The following is a 23,744-nucleotide window of genomic DNA, read 5'->3' as shown; positions in this document are numbered from 1 at the left end:
CTGCCGCCTGGTCAGGGTCTATATTTAACAGACCCAGTGGCCATACAAGGTCGTGCCTGTTCGCCACAATCTGCAGAGTGGCAGCATTATTTTTGTTCAGCCGAGTCCCGTCCTGTCGGCTGCCCCATACCCGCCGCCGTGCCTGGATTTTCACTGGCTTCTCATTTTTTTGGAGTTTGTTCCTTCTTTTTGAAAAAGCATCTTTGACCTGGTAAGTGACTTTATATTTCTCACATAGGCTAGCCCTGGCTCAATAAGGGAAGTAATGTTTAATTCATCCAATTGTGTGTAATAGGCCAGTGTGGATTTATGAATTAGTTGCCATCACAACAGACAAAACTAGTTGCTAATCTTGATCTGGTATTATACTTTAAATACTAGGAGGTTTTTTTTGCACCATGTAACCAATTTTAATTTTTACATTACTATTCTGTTATGATGTTAAATAATTTTAGTTATTTAAGTCCTTTTAATTATTTATGCCATTATAATTTGAAGAAGAATGTTTATGTTACTATTTTGAAACTGCAAACAAAGATACATAGTCAAATGTATTGGATATGTGTGTTGGCCCATACATTATTTCAAAATAGTCAATGTACTTGTACATTTAGGGGTACAACGGCTTGTCATTGAGGCAGTACCCTTAAAAGGGACATCATTGTACCTTATTTACCACTAAAAGGTTCATAATAGTACCTTAAGGGTTCGTATCACTACTCTAAGGTACAAAGATGTCCCTTTAAGGGTGCTGCCCCAGTGACAAGCTGTTGCACGCATCACTTTTTTTCTGACACTGTAAATTCATGATCAAAATTGTAAGTGTTTGCAGTCAGGTGTTGTTTTTTTGTGCATTTGAATTAACATTCATTGGGAATTGTACTTGAGACTGCAAGCGGAGAGAAAAAGCTGTCATTGGGACGATCTAAAAAGCACCTCAGGATGTCAGAATCCTTAAAACTTCAAAAGGAACAGCAGCAACGGGACCTTGAGACGCGTTATGAGAGCAGCTATCACCAAAGCTCCCTGTCATCTGTTAGCCGCCAGTCTTACGCTGCTTATGTGGGCGGCCATGGGTAAGAGGACATATAGGGGACAGTGTCCCTGTGCTCATGCTGCCCTGAAGAATGGTCCCTGTAGAGCAACCCCCTCACAAGCACTGCTTTTTAGATAGATACCAGTGCTTTTATAACACATGACATGCTGCTTATTTGAAAATGTGTGCATCAAATGAAGTAACAACACCATAACCCTTTCATTATAACCTTATGCTGTTTGTTTGCTTTAAAACAGATCAGCACAGTACCTCCAGAAACATCTTTGTGGTTTTTGTGTTGGGAACTATGAGCCTAATGTTATGTCACAAAGAACTAAATACGCTAATGCATTTTCTTTCATTGGGTTATCAGCTTCACTTTGTGATGGCCACAAATTACATCAGTGCTTAGTGATCGCAATAACAAAACAATAACTAAAGCCAATCCCAACATAGTTTCTAAAAAATCTAATCATCTACAGAAAGACATGTTTTCATCTTTTTTAGTTGGTGAGTAAATAATCATTGGTGGTTTTATATGGATGATATAGTGCGCAACAGTTCCAGAAGCAAAAATCTGTCATTTTCTCCATAGATTTTTTATGATAACATATAAACCTTTCAAGCAATGTTAAGAGATGATATATGCTTTTGTAGAAGCTTAACAGTGTCATTTCAGCTATAGTTTGTAAAAAGATGTGTTTAATAGCCAAATGCCTGTTGAATAACTTTAACATCACTTCACCAATCAGAGAAGTTGCTGCTGCCATGGAAATGAATATTGATTCTAAAGTGCTCAGTAGCAACCGTACACTCCTGTGACTCCTTGGAGATTTTTCAGACACTCTCAAACTACTTGTATATTGTGTATATCAGAATGTGTAGTTAATTAGTCAAACAGATGTGCTGCCTCGAGCTCACTTCATTGGTTGAGCCTGTTGTGACTGACTGATTCTCACAGTGTTTACACTAATATTAGTTCGTAATGTTGTGATTCATCTCTTCTCTAGTTGGTTTGGTTGATACTCATAGCTTAAATCCTATACGAACATAAATGGGAAAACACTTATAAGAAATAAGCTTGCTGAGTGTGCTGGCGCTGTTGTGCTCTATTACAGAAGTGTTTGAAGTGGTTTTTTTTTATCTATCTTCATGGCCATATTTCTGAGCATTTGTACTATGTTCATAAATATTTAGGTCAGAGACTTTTGTTTTAGAGGAACATATGTGCCATTGAGGACTGCACTCTGTGGCAGGAAGAATTTGAGCCTCTGTGGGAATGGGCCAAAGTTATTAATGGTCTCTGAAGGATTATTTTTGGTCACTGGAAATTGAAATCACAGTAGTTTAGCTGAACTGTAACTGTACATAAACTGTCCAACACTTTACTGTTTGAGCTGCTTTAAATGGATAGTTCATCCAAATATTAAAATTCTGTCATAATTTACTCACACTCATGTCATTCTAAAACTTAATTCTGTAGAACACAAAAATATATTTTGAGAAAGTTTTGAATTTATTTGTCCATACAATGAAAGTCAATGGGGTCCAATATTGGTTGGTCAGAGCAATCTTCAATGTCTTCTTTTGTGTTCCACAGAAGAAAGTCATACAGGTTTGGAACGACATGAGGTGGAGTAAATAATGACCGAATTTTCACTTTTGGGTGACCTTTTAGGCAGATTACCAAGAAAATGATGCAGAACACTATAGTTGCTCTCTGAAATCTGATATTGTCATTTTTTTTTCAAGTTATGACAATTTATTACTGTTTCTGATGGTTGTTATTTGTGCTTCTTTAAGTATGACAAACCAAACACTCTTTACTCTCTGAATTGTTGTAATATATGTAAATATTTCTGATTAATCAACTTATAATCTTGTATTGTTTAGCCTATAGTCGTTCAAGAGAACAATTTGCAAAATATGACAGCGCTTTGTATTATTGTATTTCTTATGAAACAATATTCTGATAGACTGGAAGCTGCTATAATCCTAAAATATTTTGTAATGGTGTTAAAGATAAAAGGTTAAGTCTCTCAGATCACAGACAGAGCTCTATGATTTATCTATAAATCAGTCCAAAGCCTATAATGTTGTTGGCTGTAATGAACGAATGTCAGGATCATATATGATTTATCGCCTGCGGACATGGCATTTCAAGTATGTTTATTTCCAACTGGTCATGATAATTCTTTTACCAACAATCAACAAAAATGGGCATTAAAAAAATAAAGTTAAGATAAAACTTTTTTGAGGAACAATGCAACATGTATAACTATTATGGAGTAAAAAAATTGCTCTGCCACCTGTTGTGTATATTGGTTTAATTGCTTTTTCTAAAGGGCTGCTTATTTCAGGCTTTTTACAAAAATGCTTAATTTAGTGGGTGTCTGTGCTAATATTTACTTTATACTAACGCACTAAGATTGACTTTCAACTGACTCTATTCCATCCTATTCCATTAACCCTGCTGAAATATTGAATATTTTGTTCCATTAGCGTTAGGAAACTATGAAGAAAAATAAACAACTGAAATTTTTTGATGGAATAATGGAATAAAGTATTTTCATCCATTTACAAAAAAGTGGCTTTGATGTTTTTTGCCATAATCCTACTGCTTGTTTTTTGAAATTGCTGATGTTAACTGTTGTTTAGTCACAAGATCTCAGGGAAGAAGGAGAAGAAACTGAGCGCGCTCTCCAAAAAAGAAAAGCGTTCACACCTAGCAGTGGACACAGAAGACGAGGTCATTGGATACGTTGTGCCAGTCTTCAGAAGCAGGTGATTGCATAGTGCAATTAGGTTGTCTGAAATAACTTGGTTATTGTAGTTGATGTGGAATGTTTGCTTGCAAATGTCATCTAATTTTATCAATTCATTTTGACAAACATGCCTTTAACATGCCAAAGGGGACATGCCTTTATGATTTGCTAATTTAAATGTATCCTATTATAGATTTTATTATTTTGTTTTTATATGTAATTTAGTTAAAGTTTTAGTAATCTTTGGTGTTTTTGTCATTTTTTAAAATTTACATGTTTTTATTTTTATTTTTTATTCATTAAATATTTAATTATTTTAAATGATTTTATTTCAGTTTTAGTTACATCAAGTACATCAAGTTACACTTAATGAAAAAAGAAATGTTATCTTGGCAACTTTCTGAAATAAGTACCTCTAGAACAGTTACATCTAACATGGAACTCATTTGTCAAACAGTAGTAGTCAATTTTTGGCCAGACTGTGCTCATTAACTTAATCCTCTGGATTAGTCATTTGGCCACCCAGGATCTGATGGAGACTCAGGAGGAGGTGAAGGAAGAGGGTGTGGGGTATGTCGTCATGAGGAACCTGTTCTCCAGGGAGACCGACTTCAAGATGAAAACTGTGAAGAAGACCAGAGAGACCAGTATGAGAGAGTCTGCTGAACGCCTGACTCTGAAGAAAAAGGTTTGACCTTCTATGTTTAACAAGATGCTTGTGTAAAACATTGTGCCTTTAAATGTTAAAAAGGTTAGTGCAACTTTTTGTATGTCAGAACTGTATTTTGAGCATTGTTGTAACAGAGGTTATTCATACAGATTTTTCTGACAGTGTTAGTATTTATATGATTGTTTTATCCCAGGGTCTTAATTCATTTTTTTTTTACTCAAGATGCATGAGAAAGCAGAATTCCAAAAGAAGATGAATCCAGACAGTTTGACTCACCCCCCAGAGTTCATTGTGAAACCACGTGGCCAGACCGTGTGGGAGGGGAAGAGTTTGACGCTGCACTGCACTGTGGCTGGATGGCCCAAACCCCGCGTGGCCTGGTCAGAAACACTTCAGGATAGATATAATCATTAGTCATTAAACCAATGTTTAATTTATCTAATTCTGCTTTTCAGGTACAAAAACAATGTTTTAATCGATGCTAAGGCTCACCCTGAGAAATACTTTGCAGAGAGCCAATACAACATGCATTCTCTGGAAATTAAGAAGTAAAGAAAGTTTTTATTTATTTGTTGAAGTTTTTTGGGATTCTTTATTATAATACGCTAAATGTGTGGGATGATTTAATTTATTAGAAATATCAGAGGGATGCAAAAAGATAAATAATAAGGGCACGGCTGTTACAAACTGCATATTTTTTTATTTTGTTGAATTGTTGAAATTATATCATAATTATTATTGTGGGTTTTAGCTGTAATTTTAGCGACACTGCTGAGTACGGGATCTCTGCACTCAACGTGAAGGGAGAAAGCTCTGCGTTTGCTTCTGTCATTATTAAAAGTGAGTATTTTTTAATGCATTTCAAATCTTAAAACATTTTTCACATTTTTAATGTTGTGTTTTACATGTGATCAAAGTCATACTGGTGTGGATTGACGGCTCAGATGTTGGCTTCATATATTAAGTCGCTATTATTCATTGACCTGAATTATTTTAGAAGTACTGTAATGATGTATATTTTTAGTTAATAAAGGTCATAATCAAGGGGTCATTCTGCCGTGCATTTTTTGGTCTACATTATTATACTGAATGAAGAAACCGTGCTGTGTGTACCTACACTAGTGTGTAACTCTGGTCTGGTTTACACCTGCTGTCCTCTTGACATTCTATTTTAAGTCTCTTACAGCACCTCAGTATGTCTTGTGTTATTCTAGAGTGTCTTTTCACTGCCTCTGCACAGGCTAATGCTATGAAATGTCTTGACTGGATCTTTATTATTTAATACATAAAGTTAGATGTAACATTTATGTGCAAGGTCAATTTCAATATTTATTGGGAAAAAGATGGTTCTGTTTGCAATGCAGCATTCAGTTATGTAGTTTCATTTAAAAGCACCAAAAGTTTATTTGCACTTTCATTTTAAAGGATTCAAAGAAGGAGAAGAGGTGACTGAAAGGCCCCGTAAGTTTCCCATACAACTTTATTCTTTTTTTATTTTTGCAGTTGGACTCACATAAAGTACATAAACCTTTATATGAGTACAAATGTAATGTTTTGGCCTTTACAATAAATTGTAATAATATCTTTATTTGAATGTATAATAATACAATTCTTTGAACTTTTAGTTGTTTCTATTCATATTGTGCTCAGATGGTTACAGCCCTGAATATGGTGTGACCTTCAACACTGCCATCATTGACAAGTTTGACGTTTCTTTTGGCCGTGAGGGAGAAACCATGAGTTTGGGCTGTACAGTCATTGTCTACCCCACTGTGAAGCGCTACCAGCCAGATATAGTGTGGTACAGAAATGGTAGGTATGAACGTATTGCACCATGCAGTTATTGTGCATCTTAAAAAGCTACTTGCGAATTCACTGAAGCATAAGTCACCATCTCCTAATCACTTTCGTCCTCTGTGTTATTTATTTGCAGTACCCATTAATTAAAGTGCAGTTTACAGTCTGTAATGATCCCTTTTCTTAATCAGGTGTCGTCTTGTCACCTTCTAAGTGGGTGCACATGCACTGGAGTGGTGAGCGAGCCACTTTGACTCTTGTGCATCTGAACAAAGAAGATGAGGGTCTCTACACCCTGCGTGTCAACACCAAGTCAGGCTTTAACACCCACTCTGCCTATGTGTTTGTCAGAGGTGAGTCCAATCTGCACATTTGTGCTGAGTAATCTTAAGTTGTCTCAATTCACTATGAAAGGCAATGTCTTATTGTTGGTGCACAAGTTGTGTGCACTGTATCTTTAAGAAGTGAGTTGCTACAGTGTTCGGTTTCTCTCTGGGAATGTTGCTTCTATCTTTGGTTGATGGCACTTAAGACAGCCAGTGTGAAGAACAAGTTACACTATCGTTCAAAAGTTTGGGCCCTGTAACATAAAAAATATATATATATATATACTTTTATTCAGCAAGGATGCATTATATAGATTTTAAAAATCTCTTACCGTAAAGAGAACTATACAAATATTTCTATTTCAAATAAATGCTGTTTTAAACTTTGTTCATCAAAGAATGCTGAAAAAAATGTTATCATGGTTTTGTCATTTCAGGAATAAATTACATTTTAGAATTAGATAAAACTAAAAATTGTAATTAAAACAGAAATAAAATGTTAATGTCTAATGTTTTTATATATTTATTTATGAATAAAAATCGAATTATATCCACTTCAGTGGATTTAAGAGTTGTCGTTGGCTCAAAAATGGGATGTGTTTTTTCCAGAAGTATTATACAAATGTTTTTTAGGAAATATCTTTTTGAAGCTTATGATAAGATCATTAAAATACTTCATAAGTTAAAGAGAGAGCTGAAATTAGCTAGCTGTGTTCACAGAGTGGAGGCGTTGTCGTGTATCTTACTTTGCCATAATTAGATATGACAGCAGGGCGCTAATCAAGCTGATTTGTGTTTCAGATGCTGATGTGGAGGAGGAGGGGGTTCCTGTTGCTCCTCTTGATGTGCGTTGTCATGATGCTAATAAAGACTATGTGGTTGTTACCTGGAAGCAGCCTGCAGTGGAAGGCAGCAGTTCCATTTTGGGCTACTTCATTGACAGGTAAGTCATATACCACCAGCATTGGGATCACACAGCCCATGTCAGTGCTCCTTATTTAAATATTTCTTTACAGGTTGGAGGTTGGCACTCATCATTGGACCCAGTGTAATGACACTCCGGTGAAGTATGCCCGTTTTCCTGTCACTGGGCTTATTGAGGGCCGCTCCTACACCTTTAGGGTGCGAGCCCTCAACAATGCTGGTGTGAGCCGTCCGTCCCGGGCCTCTGACACCGTAGTTGCCATGGACCCATCAGACCGGGCCCGTCTTAGAGGTGAAGGATATATGTAAAAGAATAAAGACTGAATGGCGAAGAATAAAAACTGAAGAACAAAGACAGTCAGTTTTGCTTATGAGTATTGTTTTTTTTTCACAGCTGGCCCTTCGGCTCCATGGACGGGAATGATCAAATTCACGGAGGAAGATCCCACAGGTGAAATATTACACACACAATTTGTCTAAACCACTGTTCAAAAGTTTGGGGTTGGTCAGATTTTTTTGAAAGAAGTCTCTTATGCTCAATAAGGCTGCATTTTTTTTATCAAAAATATTGTAAAAACTGTTATATTGTAAAATATTATTACAATTTAAAATAACTGTTTCCATTTTAATATATTCTAAACTTTAATGTATATCTTTGATGGCAAAGTTGAATTTTCTGCATCATTATCTTCTTCAAGTGTTAATTTTAGCATCAAAGAAATATAATGTACAGATTTGTTATGTTACATTTAACAGTGTTAAAAATGTACTGTGTTATTTAAATAAATAATCACTATAATGTGCATCTCTAATATGAAGCATATTAAAGGGGTGGTTGAATATGATTTCACTTTTCTAACTTTAGTTAGTGTGTAATGTTGCTGTTTGAGCATGAACAACATCTGTTAAGTTATGACGCTCAAAGTTCAAAGCAAAGGGAGATATTTTCTTTTAAAGAAATTATTTTTTAAGAACTACAACAAACGTCTGGTTGAGACTACACGACATTCCTCCCGGGTTAGTGACATCACCAACCCTAAAATTTACATAAACCCCGCCCCCGGAACACGATTTATAGATTATCAAGACAGAATATGCTAATCAATGACTAGAAGATAACTACACATAAGCTGCATAAATTCACCGACTAACCATTCAGAAATGTTGTCTACATGTTGTCACTTCTTCTCGAGTCTCCCCATCTTTCTGATTTCGGTTTGAACATAAAAGGCTAAAAGTTTTTAAAATATCAGTTCTTCACTGTATGAGGTAAAAGGACACACCCCCTGTGCTGGGAGCAGCTCATTTGCATTTAATGGGACAGACACAAAAACGGTGCTCGCCCTCAAGAAGTGACAACTTTAACATGCTATATAAAAATGTCTGTGGGGTATTTTGAGCTAAAACTTGACATACACACTCTGGGGACATCAAAGACTTATTTTACATCTTGTGAAAAGCGCATTATACCACCCCTTTAAGAAAACACATCTGGCCAAATCTGATTTCATGTTGCATTTAAATTCATGTCTATATGTACTAGTGAATATAAAATAGGATATTTGCTGTGATTGTGTGGAGCATTATTTTTCTTGTCTCTTTCAGTGGGTGTGGTCCCTGGTCAACCTACTGACCTGGCTGTCACTGAGGCGACTAAGAGTTACGTTGTCCTGAGCTGGAAACCACCAATCCAGAGAGGACACGAGGGTGTCATGTATTATGTGGAAAAGGTTAGACAGAATGTAAACAGTTTAAAGTATTTGATTTCCCCTTGTATGTTTATCACATTTGAGACTTACATCTATTCCCAGTGTTTGGTGGGTACAGACACATGGCAGAGGGTAAACACTGGGATGCCAGTGAAGTCCCCCCGTTTTGCCCTGTTTGACCTTGCTGAGGGTAAATCCTACAGCTTCCGTGTCCGCAGCTGCAACTCTGCTGGAGTTGGAGAGCCGTCGGAGGAAACTGGGGCGACTACTGTGGGAGACAGATTGGGTGAGTATTAGCACTTGACACGAAAAAAGAAAATAGGTTAGTGACACATGTTCTAGATTGCATGATAGATAGTATGTTTCAGTACTTCTGTGACAAGTGCCTCAAAGGTTGTAAACTTGTGTATTATACATGTTCTAATTCTTCAGAAACAACCCATGGCAATGAATTTTGGACGGTACTAGTAGTATCAGTTCAGGAAAGAACTATTCAAAAGATTGCGGTCCGTAATATTTTATTAATCATTTTATTTAGTAAAGACACATTAAATTGATCAAAAGTGACAATAAAGACATTTAGATTTCTATTTCAAATAAATGCTATTATTTTGAATATCAAATAATCCTGGAAAAAAGCTGTTATGGTTTCCACAAAACTATTAAGCAGCACAACTGTTTTCAACACTGATAAAATAAGAAATGTTTCTTGAGCACTAAATCTGCATATTAGAATGATTTCAAAAGAACAAAAAATGTTTTCCATGATTGCCATGATCCTGTAAATACTGTATAAGCATAAGTATGACATGCCTTAAAATTGAATGAACACTGTTCTCTTGTTTTGTTTGTTTTTAGACCTGCCCTCTGTCCCAGGGCCTGTTGTTCCCATCAGAAACACTGACACTTCAGTGGTTGTGTGCTGGGGGGCATCTAAGGAGGTTAAGAATCTGGTGGGCTATTACATTGAGGTCAGCGTCAATGGCAGTGGTGTGTGGGTTCCTTGCAACAACAAGCCAGTCAAAGGCACTAGGTATGCCAACCAGGGGCTGACTAGGAGCTCTGAGATTTGCATTGTTATTAAAATTAGAGAGGTTTTTCAAATAAATGACAATAAAACATCTAATGTAGATATTTATACTAGGCTATTGTTCTGTCACTGGTCATAACTTGTCTTGAAACTTAACAATTTCTTCTGGTGTGCAGGTTTGTGTGCCATGGGCTGAACACTGAGGACAAATGCGTGTTTAGGGTGAAGGCTGTGAACGCTGCAGGATACAGTGGAAGCACCGCAGAATCTGAGGCCTGCATTGTGCAAGCGAGCATTGGTGAGTATTGCTGGTGCCAGTAACAGGCCAAGTACCCCTTGGTGGATATAGAGACTGAGCAGGGTACAAAGTTGCATGGCATATAATTTACAAACTTAGTTTTGATGTTTACATTGAAAAGCCATTCAAATTGTTTTATTTCACATTTTAATTTAGCTCTGAGGCACAATGAAATATTTAGCTAAACTTTAGCTTTGGTTTAAATTAAACAAAAACACTGTATTAATTATCACTGTTATTATTACTACTACTACTACTACTAATAATAATTCTGATAACGAGAAAAGTTAAAGTTTTTTAAAATGTAAAAAAAAAATTTCATGTATGTAACGTTTTATATTAAAATGCATTCAATATGTTTATCATATTGTCTATTGTTGTAGCTTTGGAAAAGAAACACTTTTAAGTGTCTTTTAAGAGTCTCAGTTAATTTCTGAGATTCATTCTTTCCCTGATTTGTGCCAGAACTTAGCAGCATACTATCCCATACAAAATCATCATCCAGATTCAATCTGAATGTGGAATATCTTCTTGCTTAGCCTTCAATGCTATCCTGAAGTCACCATTTTATATAATGGCTGTGCTACTCATACTTTGCATATTAGTATTGCCAAGCTAAAAAAAAACACAAAACTAAGCCTGCAATGCATGCTGCATGAAGATCATTAAAGCAAGCCCTGCCAATGCATGCCCTGCCCTGCTATCAGTACTCCTTTAAGGAGCATTACCTGAGTGTATCCTGCGTGACACAAACATCCAGGTACTAAGATTAACAAAGCAGCCATGTAAAAGAGACTATAGGGGTATTTCATTAACTTTCCCAGAATGTAAAACACATGTTGACTGAAAATCGGACAGTGTGCCTTGTGTGTTGTCATGCAGGTGTATCTGTGCTGTATGTTTCGTGAATAACTGCAGAGTGTGTGATGCAAACCCATGCATGAGCAAGTTGGGTGGTAGAACAAGTTGAGCGAAGGTCATCTTGCATCCTTAGCACAGTAAGTATAAACCTGTTCAGACTTTGAAAAATCTATGTGTATCAGTATATGTAACGGACAGGCGGGGAATCTCACAAAGAATATCCTCAGTCATAAATTTAAAAATACAAAAATATACAATTTATTATATTTAAAATGTGCACTTTTATATTATTTTTATTATAATTAAGCACATGTTATGCAAAATTTGTTATTAATGTAATGTGAACACTGTATTACAATGTGAAAACTGTATTACAGTAATGAAAATGGACACATAATAATATCTATGAAATAATTAACAGAATACATTTTTAAAATAAGTAAAGTTACTTATTTTACTTATTAATTTTTGCATTAAAATTAAGAAAATGCTATTTTTTCACATTACAGTTGGATACTGAGAATTTGAAAAAGGCTTAATATTATTAATGCAATATGTAAACTAAATCTAACTTTAATATTTTTTCATAACGAGAGCGGCATGCTTACAGACTAACTGATTTTGTGGAGATCACAAGCAATGTTCGTCTGTAATAACTGAATGTTGTGAATGAAAATGTTGTGAAGTTATTATTTTGACTGCATTGTTCAAATGCAGAATGTTTTTATAAAGTAACATGATTTTGTTTTAAGAGCACACAACAGCTAAACTTCAAATGTCATCAGACTTTCAAATGCTGATGTCCTGCAATGAAGATACACAACAGATTTTGTGCTCTTTCGGGAAGAATGTGCATTAGATCTTTGTTGGTGTAACAGATGTAAAACTGTCAATGGGTGAATGGATTGTTGGGCTAAACTAAGTCTTATCCTTCTATAGCCGTCCCAAGCCCTCCCACCGGTGTGACCCTTCTGGAGAGGCTCCGTGACTACATGGTGCTGGGCTGGCAAGCTCCTGCTAGTACTGGTGGAGCAGACATCAGAGGTTACTACCTGGACTACAGAACAGTGAAGGATGGAGTCACAAGCAAGTGGCATGAACTCAACCTCCAGGCGGTCACTGGCACATCTTATAAGGTAGATCATGATATCAGTGTTGGATTTAAGAAATAAAAACACATTTGGAAAACAACACATTTGACATTTTTGCTTCTAAAATTTGATGAAATTAACATTTAGGATGACAATGCTTATGACACTGAAGATTGAAGACCAACACTGATGGTAGTGAATAACTGTTTTACCTCTTTCTCTCCTACTGTCTCTTTGACTTAGGTGACAGACCTGAAGGAAAACAAATTCTACCAGTTCCAGGTGCGTGCATTCAATCAAGCTGGTATTAGTGAAGGCTCCATTCCCACTGTCAGCCTGGAGTGCAAGGAATGGACTGTTGCTGTTCCAGGTAAACCAGTCAGCATTTATATTAGGCAATGACACTTTTATAGACATACATTCTTGTTTAAATCAGTAAATGCGAGAGATTATAATGGGGAAAAGACAGACCACTCGTAGAAAAACAATTGGGAGAAAAGAATCGTAATGCTCAATATGTTATACTGTATGAGCTATAGGAGTGTAAATTGGCTTTTTGAGTTAGTCTACTCTAGTACAGTGGTTCTCAACCTTTTTGACTCTCAATGCCTCCTATTATCCACACCAATATTAAAGGCCCCATGACTTTTTCAGTTGTTCACGATTTACTGGCTAGTAATTACATGATCAGGTTTATTTGTCCATTTTACCTGAAGTGATGTATGACAGGTGTTTCTTTGTGTGCATTTTACTTTTCAACAAACCCAGGCCCTCCTTGTGGTCTCCGTGTCCAGGAGGTGCGTAAAGACTCCATGGTGCTTTTGTGGGAACCACCAACATTCGATGGCCGCAGTCCTGTGACTGGATATTATGTGGACTATAAGGAAGAGAATGGCAAATGGAGATGTTTCCAAGAGAGATCCACAAAACATACTTACATGCAGGTATTAAATGTGAAATTTCTTAAAGCGACTGGGTTGGTTCTCAAACTTAAGTCATTTTGTTTTATGCAGCTCATTTTTGTGGAGACAGAGCTGTTCTCATGGCGTAATTGCTAGCCAATTTCCTGCAACTGGCTTTAGTTTTAATTACATTTTTGTTATGTGTCTTTATTTTTTGTGTCGAGACATTTAGTTATTATTCATAAGAACAGAAAGAACAAAATGTCAGAGGGCTTCTCACTCATAATAGTTTTCTCTGTTAAATAAAGTTATCTGGTCTACAAGAGGGTGTTTCATACAGGCTGCGCGTCCATGCTAAGAATCTGGCAGGTGTTGGAGGACCATCAAAGCCAACTGATGCAATTTTGGCTGAGACCCGCCCCGGTGAGAATTTATTCAAGGACATGGATACAGCTGTGTCATAGAGGAAAACATCTGTCTCTCTCCACCTGCACTTCTGATTTCTTTACACATGGTTTCACAGGCACCAATGAGATTGTGGTGGATGTGGATGACGATGGTGTGATCTCTCTGATCTTTGAGTGCTCCGATCTTAAAGAAGACTCCCAGTTTGTGTGGTCTAAAAACTATGAGGCCTTCACTGACACGTCTCGTCTTACCATTCAGACTGCTGGGGGCAAGTATGTTGACTTCTGAACTGTCTAATATAGTCATGCAAAGTTTTAACTCACAATGTTTTGTTGAGTATTGAAACTTTTTGACTTGAGTATTGAAAGTATTGTACTTTTAAAAATAAAAAACAACAACAACAAATACCCCATTCAGGTTTCTCTGACAATCAGAATCCAACAGATAGATATTACTGAAGCTTTAACCTTGTATTTATATTATATTATATTAATTATATATAGAATATTAGGGTTAACTATAACTGCGAGTCATTTTTTATGCATTATTTTTGACAGATCCATTAATTTTCCTTTATGTAGGTCCAGAGCCATCTTTAATGACCCGTCATTGGATGACTTGGCCATTTACTCCTGTGTGGTGACCAACACTGACGGTGTCTCTGCCAGCTACACGCTCACTGAAGAACGTGAGTCACTTTCCTTTAATACACAATCGCAGCTGGTGATATTCCATCCCATTATATTTCTTTGAGTGACGCTCATGCTTAAGAAGGGAACATAAGAAGATCAGTGCTTCTCAGCGTCAGCTGGAGTGTACAGCAGCTGCAGATTTCTTTTCCATAAACAATAAACAAATGGTTCCACACAACAAATAATTCACCTCAGTAATTTTCTCTTAGGGTCCAGTGAGAAAAGCACATAACATAAGCTTGATTATATGAAATGTTGTTTACTTTTTGTAGGACTTAAGCGCTTGTTGGACATCAGCCGTGACCACCAGTTCCCCAGTAAGTGGTTTAGCTAGTAGTAGACACATATATATACATATCATATATATACATATATATATATATATATATATATATATATATATATATATATATATATATATATATATATATATATATATATATATATCTTGTGTATATATTATCGTGTGTTTATTGTATATAATATGCTGTGTATATTACAGTATGCATACTTAATATGCATTTACCACTCAGTAGATTGTTATAGGTTAATTGTGAGCAATTTTCTTCAGTAATTCCCTTCAAAAGTGAAATGGCCATTGAGCTACAGGAGAAGGGCCGTGTGCGCTTCTGGGCCGAAGTTGCCAAGTTCACTTCTAACTGCCAAGTGGAGTATGTCTTCAATGATAATATCGTCCATGAAGGAAAGGTACGAGATATCAGAACATTTTAGCTCAAATGGACTTTACAGCAAATACAAATACATGTATATAATACTCAAATACAGCATACATGAACATGTTTTGTTTCTTTTGCTTGTCAAACTCTTCAGAAGTACACAGTGAACTTTAACAAGACTACTGGCATCATTGAGATGTTCATGGACTCACTAGAGGTTACTGATGAAGGAACCTTCACATTCAACCTTGTTGATGGCAAAGCAACTGGTCGCACCAGCTTAGTGCTTATCGGAGAAGGTGAGGCCATGTCTTCATTTGTTTTTTTGTTTTTTTGCCTATAGCATAATTGTACAAAGTCAAACTAATGAAAAAAAACCCACTATAGGCAAATGTCTGAGACCAAATGCTTCCATTTCATAAATCGTAATTTCTAAATCATAACTCCTACTAATATATAATATTAGTATTCCCTTAATTATTATATTATATATAGAATGTTTTATATTTTTCTTTAATTTCACATCATGACTTTTCTATATTTTATTTAATAATTAAATTAAATTAATTAATTAGATTGAATCCCATTTTTTGGCCCCACCATATATTTGTGGTCATTACCTGATCAAATATAATTTTGCTGAAATCTTAGCATGAACCAATCTCACTAGAACACCAACTTAATAGAGCTTTATTTGAGTATGTCCTTTAGGGGGCAGAAGAGTACCATTTACAGCTCCAAATACAAATGATCTAGACAGGTTGGATGACAGCAAATGTGTTGTGTTCTAGCTCTGGGAAATGCTTATAAATGGCCTCTAAACAGTATTCGACACTCCAAATAAGCTGTTTTCTGCATGCTTTGATCATTTATTTTTATAATGCTGTTCTACAGAGTTTGCTGAGCTTCAGAAGAAATCTGAGTTTGAGAGAGCAGAGTGGGTCAGAAGGCAAGGTACGCTGTCCTTACACTGTCTTTTTTGTATTAAATCATATTTAAATTTTTCTAAGAATATTCTCCCACACACAGGTCCTCACTTCGTTGAGTATCTTAGTTTTGAGGTCACCCCAGAATGTGATGTGCATCTGAAATGCAAGGTAAGGCTCTAGGATTCAAAGGTAGGTACATGTAACCACCCGTCAGTGCTTCGGGTTGAAAAGACTCTTGTTAATATTCTTTCTCATGCTACAGGTTGGAAACATCAAACCTGCCACTGAGATTGCCTGGTTTAAGGATGGAATTGAGATTGAAGGGGATGATGAGGATGCTAAGAAGATCGGAAAATCTGATGAAGTGTTGACCTTTGACATTGGCAAGGTCAGACTATTATGGGGCTGTTTTTGAGCTGGGATTCCAGCATTCATATGATTTTTATAATGAATGCATTTTTGCTAGATGCAGTATTATATAGTACATATGCTACAGACTCTGCTACGCTAAAAACCACTCTCCTCTCTGACACACGGATTCATAAATGATGAGATATTTGCATAGTACTGGAGAATATTTGTTCTCTTCCTAGACTTAAGGAGATTTAAGTTACCCTTCATGAAAAGTAATAGCTAATGTTTAAAATCAACATGAAATGAAAATTTACCGTATTTACTTTCTGAATACATGGTCCTGGTCTAATTTGTGCATTATTCATCCATACTTTTTCCAGAAATTCATCTTTGTAATCTTTTATCCAAATTTAATAACTTACTCCGCCTTACTTCTATTTTCTGCTACTTTTTACTCATTGTAAAAAATCTTATAGCAATAATAGTAATAAATAAAATTAAAATGGCACATTATGAAAGTAAAATAGCCAGGTAAATATGAAATGGCATATGAATGGGGATAGAATTGTTGCACTATTCCAAATAAATAGATTGAGAATCACAAATAAATGTAAAGAAATTCACACAAATATGTCAAATTCACAAATAAATAAAGATCCACAAATAAATAGATTAAGATTCACAAATAAATGAAAAAGGTTTCCTAAAAATCTATAAAATTCACAAAAAAAAAAAAAAAAAAAAATATATATATATATATATATATATATATATATATATATATATATATTTTTTTTTTTTATAAATTTGTTTTATGTCACAAACACAACTCTGCCTGGCGTTCATTTGTGAATCTCTTCTTTTGCATTTTTGAATCCTCGCACGCATTTGTAGATTTTGAAACACTTCTAACGTCAAGACATGCAGACAAATCCACAAATAAGTGGACTCCACCCACCGTCTACTTAAGCCAGTCAGATAACAGCCACATTGCGCTGACCAATCATAGCATGTTCTTGCTGCAACCAATCACATTTGCCTTTAAACTCGTGGCGCCACGGTTACAGATTCATTTTGCACCCTTGAAACAAGCAACTGTATTCTATGTACGCTTCGTTCAAACTGAGCTGAAGTGCTTTTTGTGTGGTTAAAACACCCGTTTCCAAAAGATTATTAGAGTTTAAGGCTTTATAAACTCAATGAATCAGGATAAACTCAGGATTATACACAAATTATAATCATTCACAGATCCCGAGCATCATGATCAGTAACACCCTCTCAACACCAGACACAAACAGCGCGACACAGCACGTCAAAAGCAAATAGTATCTATCAATTATATTCAATAATAATACTGTCTACACTGAATGCGACGCAGCGCAGTGCGACATCATGATTCACCGACAGTAAACGGATGCCCGTTCTACTTCTGAAGGACTACACAAATGATTTGCACATTTGCACGTGTCCAGTGTATACAGCCTCACACAAGGTAGACATGATGTAAGACGTGGCACAACGGCTGATTTTGCCTTTAAAAGCACAATCGTGGTGAAAAATATAGGACATAATATCATGTTTAATTCCAAATATGACCATCAGTGATTTAACAGTACGAGCCTCAGCATCACTGCTGCTGTACTGGGGTTTTGTGAATGGATAATGCAAATAAAAATCTTGCAATGCTGAAAAATACATCTTTGCTTTTATTTTGGGTGCTGTAAGTAACTTTTACAATCAAAAACTATTAAGTCTGATTCATATGAAATATTGTTTGTGTCTTCAAGTGTTTTAACCGATAAATAAATGCATAGCACGCTGCACTTGTCTGCTGGGCGTTTCATTTTAAATGCATGATATGATCTCTTTGGAATGCAACAACCTGCCATACGTTTAAAAAGAACCAACCTATATTTTCTCTACAAACAAGGGGATTCATACTACATGCAGTTAATGTTTAAAATACTAATTATAATGCTCTATAGATCGTTATATCCAAGGAGCTGCGCATATGCGTCATTAAAACTGCTTCACTGAAGAAGTAGGAAACGCTGTTGGCTGTTGTGTGACAGTAATTTCACCTATTACATAAACTTGCATGTTTATCATGAGGTTGAATCCAAATATTCATTGGTCAGCTACTTAAAATCCACAAATGCATGCGGGGATCTACAAATGCACAGGAAGCGATTCAGAAATGAATGCCAGGCAGAGTTGTGTTTGTGACATGAAACTCATTTGTACTTTTTTTTTTTTTTTGCAAATCTGATTTGATATATTTGTGAATTGTATACATTTTTGTGAATTACTTTACATTTATTTGTGAGTCTCAATATATTTGGAAAAATGCAACAATTCTATCCCCATACATATTGCACCTATGTTGGATACAATATTCTTTTATCATGTTTTTCATGTCCTGTACATTAAACAGACAGGATGCATAACCTATTCATTTATGTATTATATTTATCAACATTTATGTCCATATATCATAAATATATGGTTATTCCGTGTGTGAACCTTGGTTTAAAGGGAAGGCAGTTCCTGAAATCAATCAGATTCAGATGGCAGTTTGTAAAGTAATGGAAATTATCATTATGTGCCATTCTGACCTCCATTTTGCAATATTAATTAGTTATAAATATTGAAAGCCATCTTAGTTTGACTGAATTCAACTACCAATAAGGTGCCAGTCCAGATGGACTGAGAGAGGGGTGGATTTAGTGCATGCTCCAGAAGACAGGCAAACTCCCTTGCCAATCCAGTAGGGGGCGCTGGCATTAACTGCAATGTTTGTTTAATTCACAGCTTGTTATTAAGAGTGAAAAGGCACTACGGAAAAAGAAAACTGAAACCGAAGAAAGTCCAAGAAAGCCAAAAGTCTGGAGCGTTGATTTATAAGTTGCCATCAATGTCACTGTGTTGTTATTTGTGATGGTGCTGTCTTTTCCTCTCTTACTCTGTTGGCCTGCAGCATCTTCCGCAGGAGAAAAGCATGGCTTTTCGGTCTTTCCTGTTTTGTTTATTTAAATGTTGTTCAAATATGTTTTAACTTCTGATTTGTATTGATAAAACTAGTGCCTAGTATCTCTGCCTGACTGCTCCCTCAATTCCCCCAACAGATTTCAAAGAAAGATGCAGGAGTGTATGAGGTTAAACTGAAGGATGAAAGAGGAAAGGACAAAACTTTGCTGAACCTGACAGATGCAGGTAGGAGCTACTTTGTCACCAGGGTTGATACAAATTCTGAATTTAAGGATTGGCTCCCTTTCAGTCCATGAGATGGAATTTGCATCGAACTGGCCACATCACACAGGATGTTAAATTAGAATTTGAATTGGAATGACAGGAAGTGGAATTCACTCATTTGCAATTCAAAGAAATTCAGCACAGACACACAACAGAATTTCATTAGTCCAGCACTGCAACAAAATGGGATATATATATATATATATATATATATATATATATAATATATAAAACACTGTTACAAGGGTGATTCAAAGACAATGGCTGAGGGAGTGATGGCAAATTTGACATCATTCTTTCTTCTGACCAACATAAGCAATCTCTCTATAGTTTTTCCCTCTTTTGGAAAGTCATGGAAGGTCTGTAACTGATTTTGTCTTCTGCTATTAAAGCAAATGGAAATACAAAAATTGAATTTGCTGTCATCTCCCATTCACCACTATAGAAGTTTACCCAACTCCCGCTTCTGAGAACCCCTTAGAAAATATATCAAATTGAATTATCATTGTTTATTGTTTGCATCTTGTTTGTCATAATCAGTACATGTATATTTAGCTTTTTTTGTGATTTGTGATCTGATTTTTTTCTCAACAGGTTATCAAGCAGTGCTGAACGAAGTGTTTAGAGTTATTGGTAAGTGTTCTGTCATCAATCGTTCACCACTCAGTGTGATTGAATGTACAGTAACATGATTCTCCATTACGAATGTGCTCTCAAGCACTTGGATTGAATCAATGAATGTCATGTAATTTTCATGCATTTGTTTCTCTGTTCTTGTAGCCAACTCTTCTACTGAGGTCAAGATTATGAGCACTGAACATGGAATTATTCTCTACTCATTTGTTGTGCACTATATTGAAGATCTCCGTGTTGGCTGGCTTCACAAGTAGGCTTACTGCCCACCTTCTCTATCCACTAGTGTCTGTGGTTTTTTTTAATGTGACTTCAGTGTCACATTAAACTTAAAAGAACATAATTTCTTCCAAAAACCAATCCAGTCCAGTCCAAGTTTTGTCAATTTGTTTGCTCACTGTACCATATAACCACATGAAACTATGGCCAATGACATTGTATGTTTTCCCCTTTGTTTCTAACTGGTACCAGAGAATCAAAGATCTCCCACTCAGACAGAGTGCAGTGTGGAGTCACTGGAGAACAGCTGTGGCTCAAAATTAACGAGCCCACCGAGAAGGATAAGGGCAAATATGCCATTGATATCTTCGATGGCCAAGGCAGCGTCAAGAGAGTTCTTGACCTGTCAGGACAAGGTAAGAGCTCAGGTGTTCCAACACACAGGGCCTTGCAGTCCTTCTGCATTCATTAGAGGATGTACCCTAGTGAAAAATTAAAATGTATTTGAATTACATTTATTTTATACTAAGTATACTACAAATACATTTACATATTGCACTTTTAGTATACTAAATTGGTATACTTAAAGTCTGCTAAATTGGAACAACTAATTTTGTACTTAATGCACGTTAGTTATCCGGAAATAGGGCTGAGGTCCAACTAAAGATATACTTAATTATATTTGATTGTGCTAAAGTGGAACTCTTGGAAGTATACTTTAGGTACACTTTAAATATCTTGCAGACTGATATTATACAGAGATCATACTATCCTTACTAATAGTGATACATTTTAGGCTTAATATTAAGAAATGTGCATTGTGCCTTAAACAAGTGCTCCAAATAAAGTTTAATTATAATATTTATATCAGTAAGTCTCAAGCGAAATATAAATATATGTTAAATATATGTTAAGTAAATATGTTATTGGATTTGTAGTATACTTAGAATGAAATAATGTATTTTAAATACATTTTGGTGCAGGTTTTTTTCACTAGGGTAGCCAAATTACTTTTAAGTTTACTGTAATTTATTATATTTATTTTTATTATAATTTTTTAAGTTTTTATATATATTTTCCCTGTCATTCCACTGCATAGTATGGGAGGAAGCATTTGAAGAATTCAAGAGACTGAAGTAAGTTTAAACTAAACCATCATATTCTATTAAACTGACAAGGATGTGTTATCTTTCTCTTTTTCCACGGTCAAGACCTTCTTGCATAAGCTGTCACAATCACAACAATACTAAAATAGACCACCCATGAGTGCGTGCAGTGAAGCATTTCCTGATATTGAAAAGTGTGAGAAGCATGTATTACCTTTGCAGTCACTGACACTATTTAAAGATCTAAATAACTGTGTGTTTGTCTTTCCTTCCTCAGGGCGGCGGCCATAGCAGAGAGAAGTAAGTGATTGTCTTTGTGTGCAGATATCAAAGCTGGCTATACAAGCAATCCAATCTAACATTTCACTTGCAGAATTATTATTCTGTTTAATAGGCGTAATAAATTTACCTAAATAAATATTTCAGACAGCTAGGAATGCAGTTCATTTCTTTAGAGAGAACAGATAACGATTTACTTCATCATGAAAACATAACATTTAAAAAAGCTTCTTGAATCTGCAGTTTATTAAATGATTTGTGTATCTATAGACCGTGCCCGTGTGGTAGGTGGCCTGCCCGATGTAGTCACCATTCAGGAGGGCAAGGTAATACAATCAATCATGTGCATCACATTTCTTAATGAGTTTATTGATAATGTGGTCTAACATTTTATCCCTCCTCGCCCTTTTCAGTCCCTCAACCTCACTGGCAACGTGTGGGGTGATCCAGTTCCTGAGGTCAGCTGGATGAAGAACGAAAAACCGCTGGTGTGTGATGAGCACTACACACTGAAGTTTGAGCATGGCAAGTTTGCCAGCATCACCATCTCCGCTGTTACCACAACCGACTCTGGGAAATATGCCCTGCTGGTGAAGAACAAGTACGGCACAGAGGCAGGAGCATTTACTGTCAGTGTCTACTTGCCAGATGATGAAGCGGAGAAGTAGTAGTAAAGACGCACAGAGGGAGAGAGAGTTTTAACAAATGACCAGTATACCTTCCAAAGCATTTTAATTCAAAGCATGTACACCCACAGTGCAATATGATATGGTTTTACTTTAAATAAACTTGTTTGTGGTTAAAAAACTGAAGGAATTTGGACCAGTTTTGCCTGGATTTACTTCTGGGATTTTCACACTATGCTTAACCCTGGGTTAAAATCTTTTTTAACCCAGGGTTAACTATACTCTACTGGGTTAAGCAATGTTTCACACTTAAGGAGGTAAGGAGGTTAGGAAGGTTATGAAGCCCTGCTTCAGAAGTGTCAACCCCAAATTGTGGTGCCCATGCCAAACGTGTACCATGTGAATTGCTAACTTAGGCTAATCTATTAAATCATGTGGAAGAATTAACATATTGAGGTGTTGACCTCAAATTGTAGTACCAAAGTATGCAGTCTGAATTTCTAATGTATAAACCTTATAAAATGCGGCCATTTATTAATCCTGGGTTAACAATTTTAAGTGTTCAAAGCCCATTTAGCAACTGAAGATATATGCATCTCATTGCTTTATATAATCGCAATGCACCTGCTGCAGGTAATAAAGACAATATAAACATTTAAAATATGTTTTGAATTAAAAAGCTTTGGGTGTTGCTTTATTTCTAAGCATAAACTGGAATGTAGTGCAAAATTAGTGTGTATCTCAACTGTCATCTCATTTTAATTAAAATTGGTGTAGTTTCCTGTGTGAATTTACTGTTTCTTGACAATGTATCATATTAAAAAATGGCCTAAAATTCACATATAAAAGTAGACAATGTTAAAGTTGGCTAAAGGTTGCTAAACCAAAGGAATTTTAGCAAATCAAATTCTCTCTAAAAAAATAATCTTAATATTAATCTTGATTAATGCATATTGTGGCTTTATATGTAAACATAAACCTAGTAAATTAAATTGGCACTGTTGCAAGGTAGTTTAATCTGTTGTTTTTCAGATATCACTGGCACAGCTATTGTTAAGAAGCTTTTGTTGTTTTGTGCTCATTTCATATGACAAAGATCTTAATCGTAAAACCAATAGTCAGTGCTATGCAGTATGCAATAAATTAAACCCGTTACAATG

General features: G+C 35.8%; 1 protein-coding gene across 2 annotated transcripts; it reads left to right on the top strand.

Moving 5' to 3' along the window:
* Nucleotides 1-38: 38 nt before the first annotated feature.
* Nucleotides 39-23,370, top strand: myom1a (myomesin 1a (skelemin)). Of its 2 annotated transcripts, XM_081373951.1 has the most exons (38): nt 43-211; nt 889-1,076; nt 3,695-3,820; nt 4,312-4,489; nt 4,694-4,851; nt 4,927-5,019; nt 5,223-5,311; nt 5,897-5,932; nt 6,122-6,283; nt 6,460-6,621; nt 7,396-7,537; nt 7,611-7,810; nt 7,913-7,969; nt 9,124-9,248; nt 9,330-9,513; nt 10,086-10,260; nt 10,434-10,555; nt 12,356-12,552; nt 12,751-12,877; nt 13,276-13,451; nt 13,718-13,832; nt 13,933-14,089; nt 14,399-14,505; nt 14,782-14,826; nt 15,081-15,217; nt 15,341-15,485; nt 16,081-16,140; nt 16,216-16,283; nt 16,378-16,503; nt 19,281-19,352; nt 19,595-19,682; nt 20,316-20,354; nt 20,502-20,607; nt 20,826-20,989; nt 21,673-21,709; nt 21,957-21,979; nt 22,229-22,284; nt 22,372-23,370. In XM_081373951.1, the coding sequence occupies exons 2-38, from the start codon at nt 943-945 to the stop codon at nt 22,624-22,626; spliced, it is 4,443 nt and encodes a 1,480-aa protein (XP_081230077.1). In that variant the 5' UTR covers nt 43-211; nt 889-942; the 3' UTR covers nt 22,627-23,370. The 2 variants fall into 2 exon arrangements, with proteins under 2 accessions (XP_081230078.1, XP_081230077.1); XM_081373952.1 differs by lacking the exon at nt 19,281-19,352 and having other exon boundaries at nt 39-211.
* Nucleotides 23,371-23,744: the final 374 nt, after the last annotated feature.

The sequence above is a fragment of the Scardinius erythrophthalmus genome (genome assembly GCF_964197995.2).
Source record: "Scardinius erythrophthalmus genome assembly, chromosome: 9".
NCBI lineage: Eukaryota > Metazoa > Chordata > Actinopteri > Cypriniformes > Leuciscidae > Scardinius > Scardinius erythrophthalmus.
This window is presented reverse-complemented; position numbering and strand designations above follow the sequence as displayed.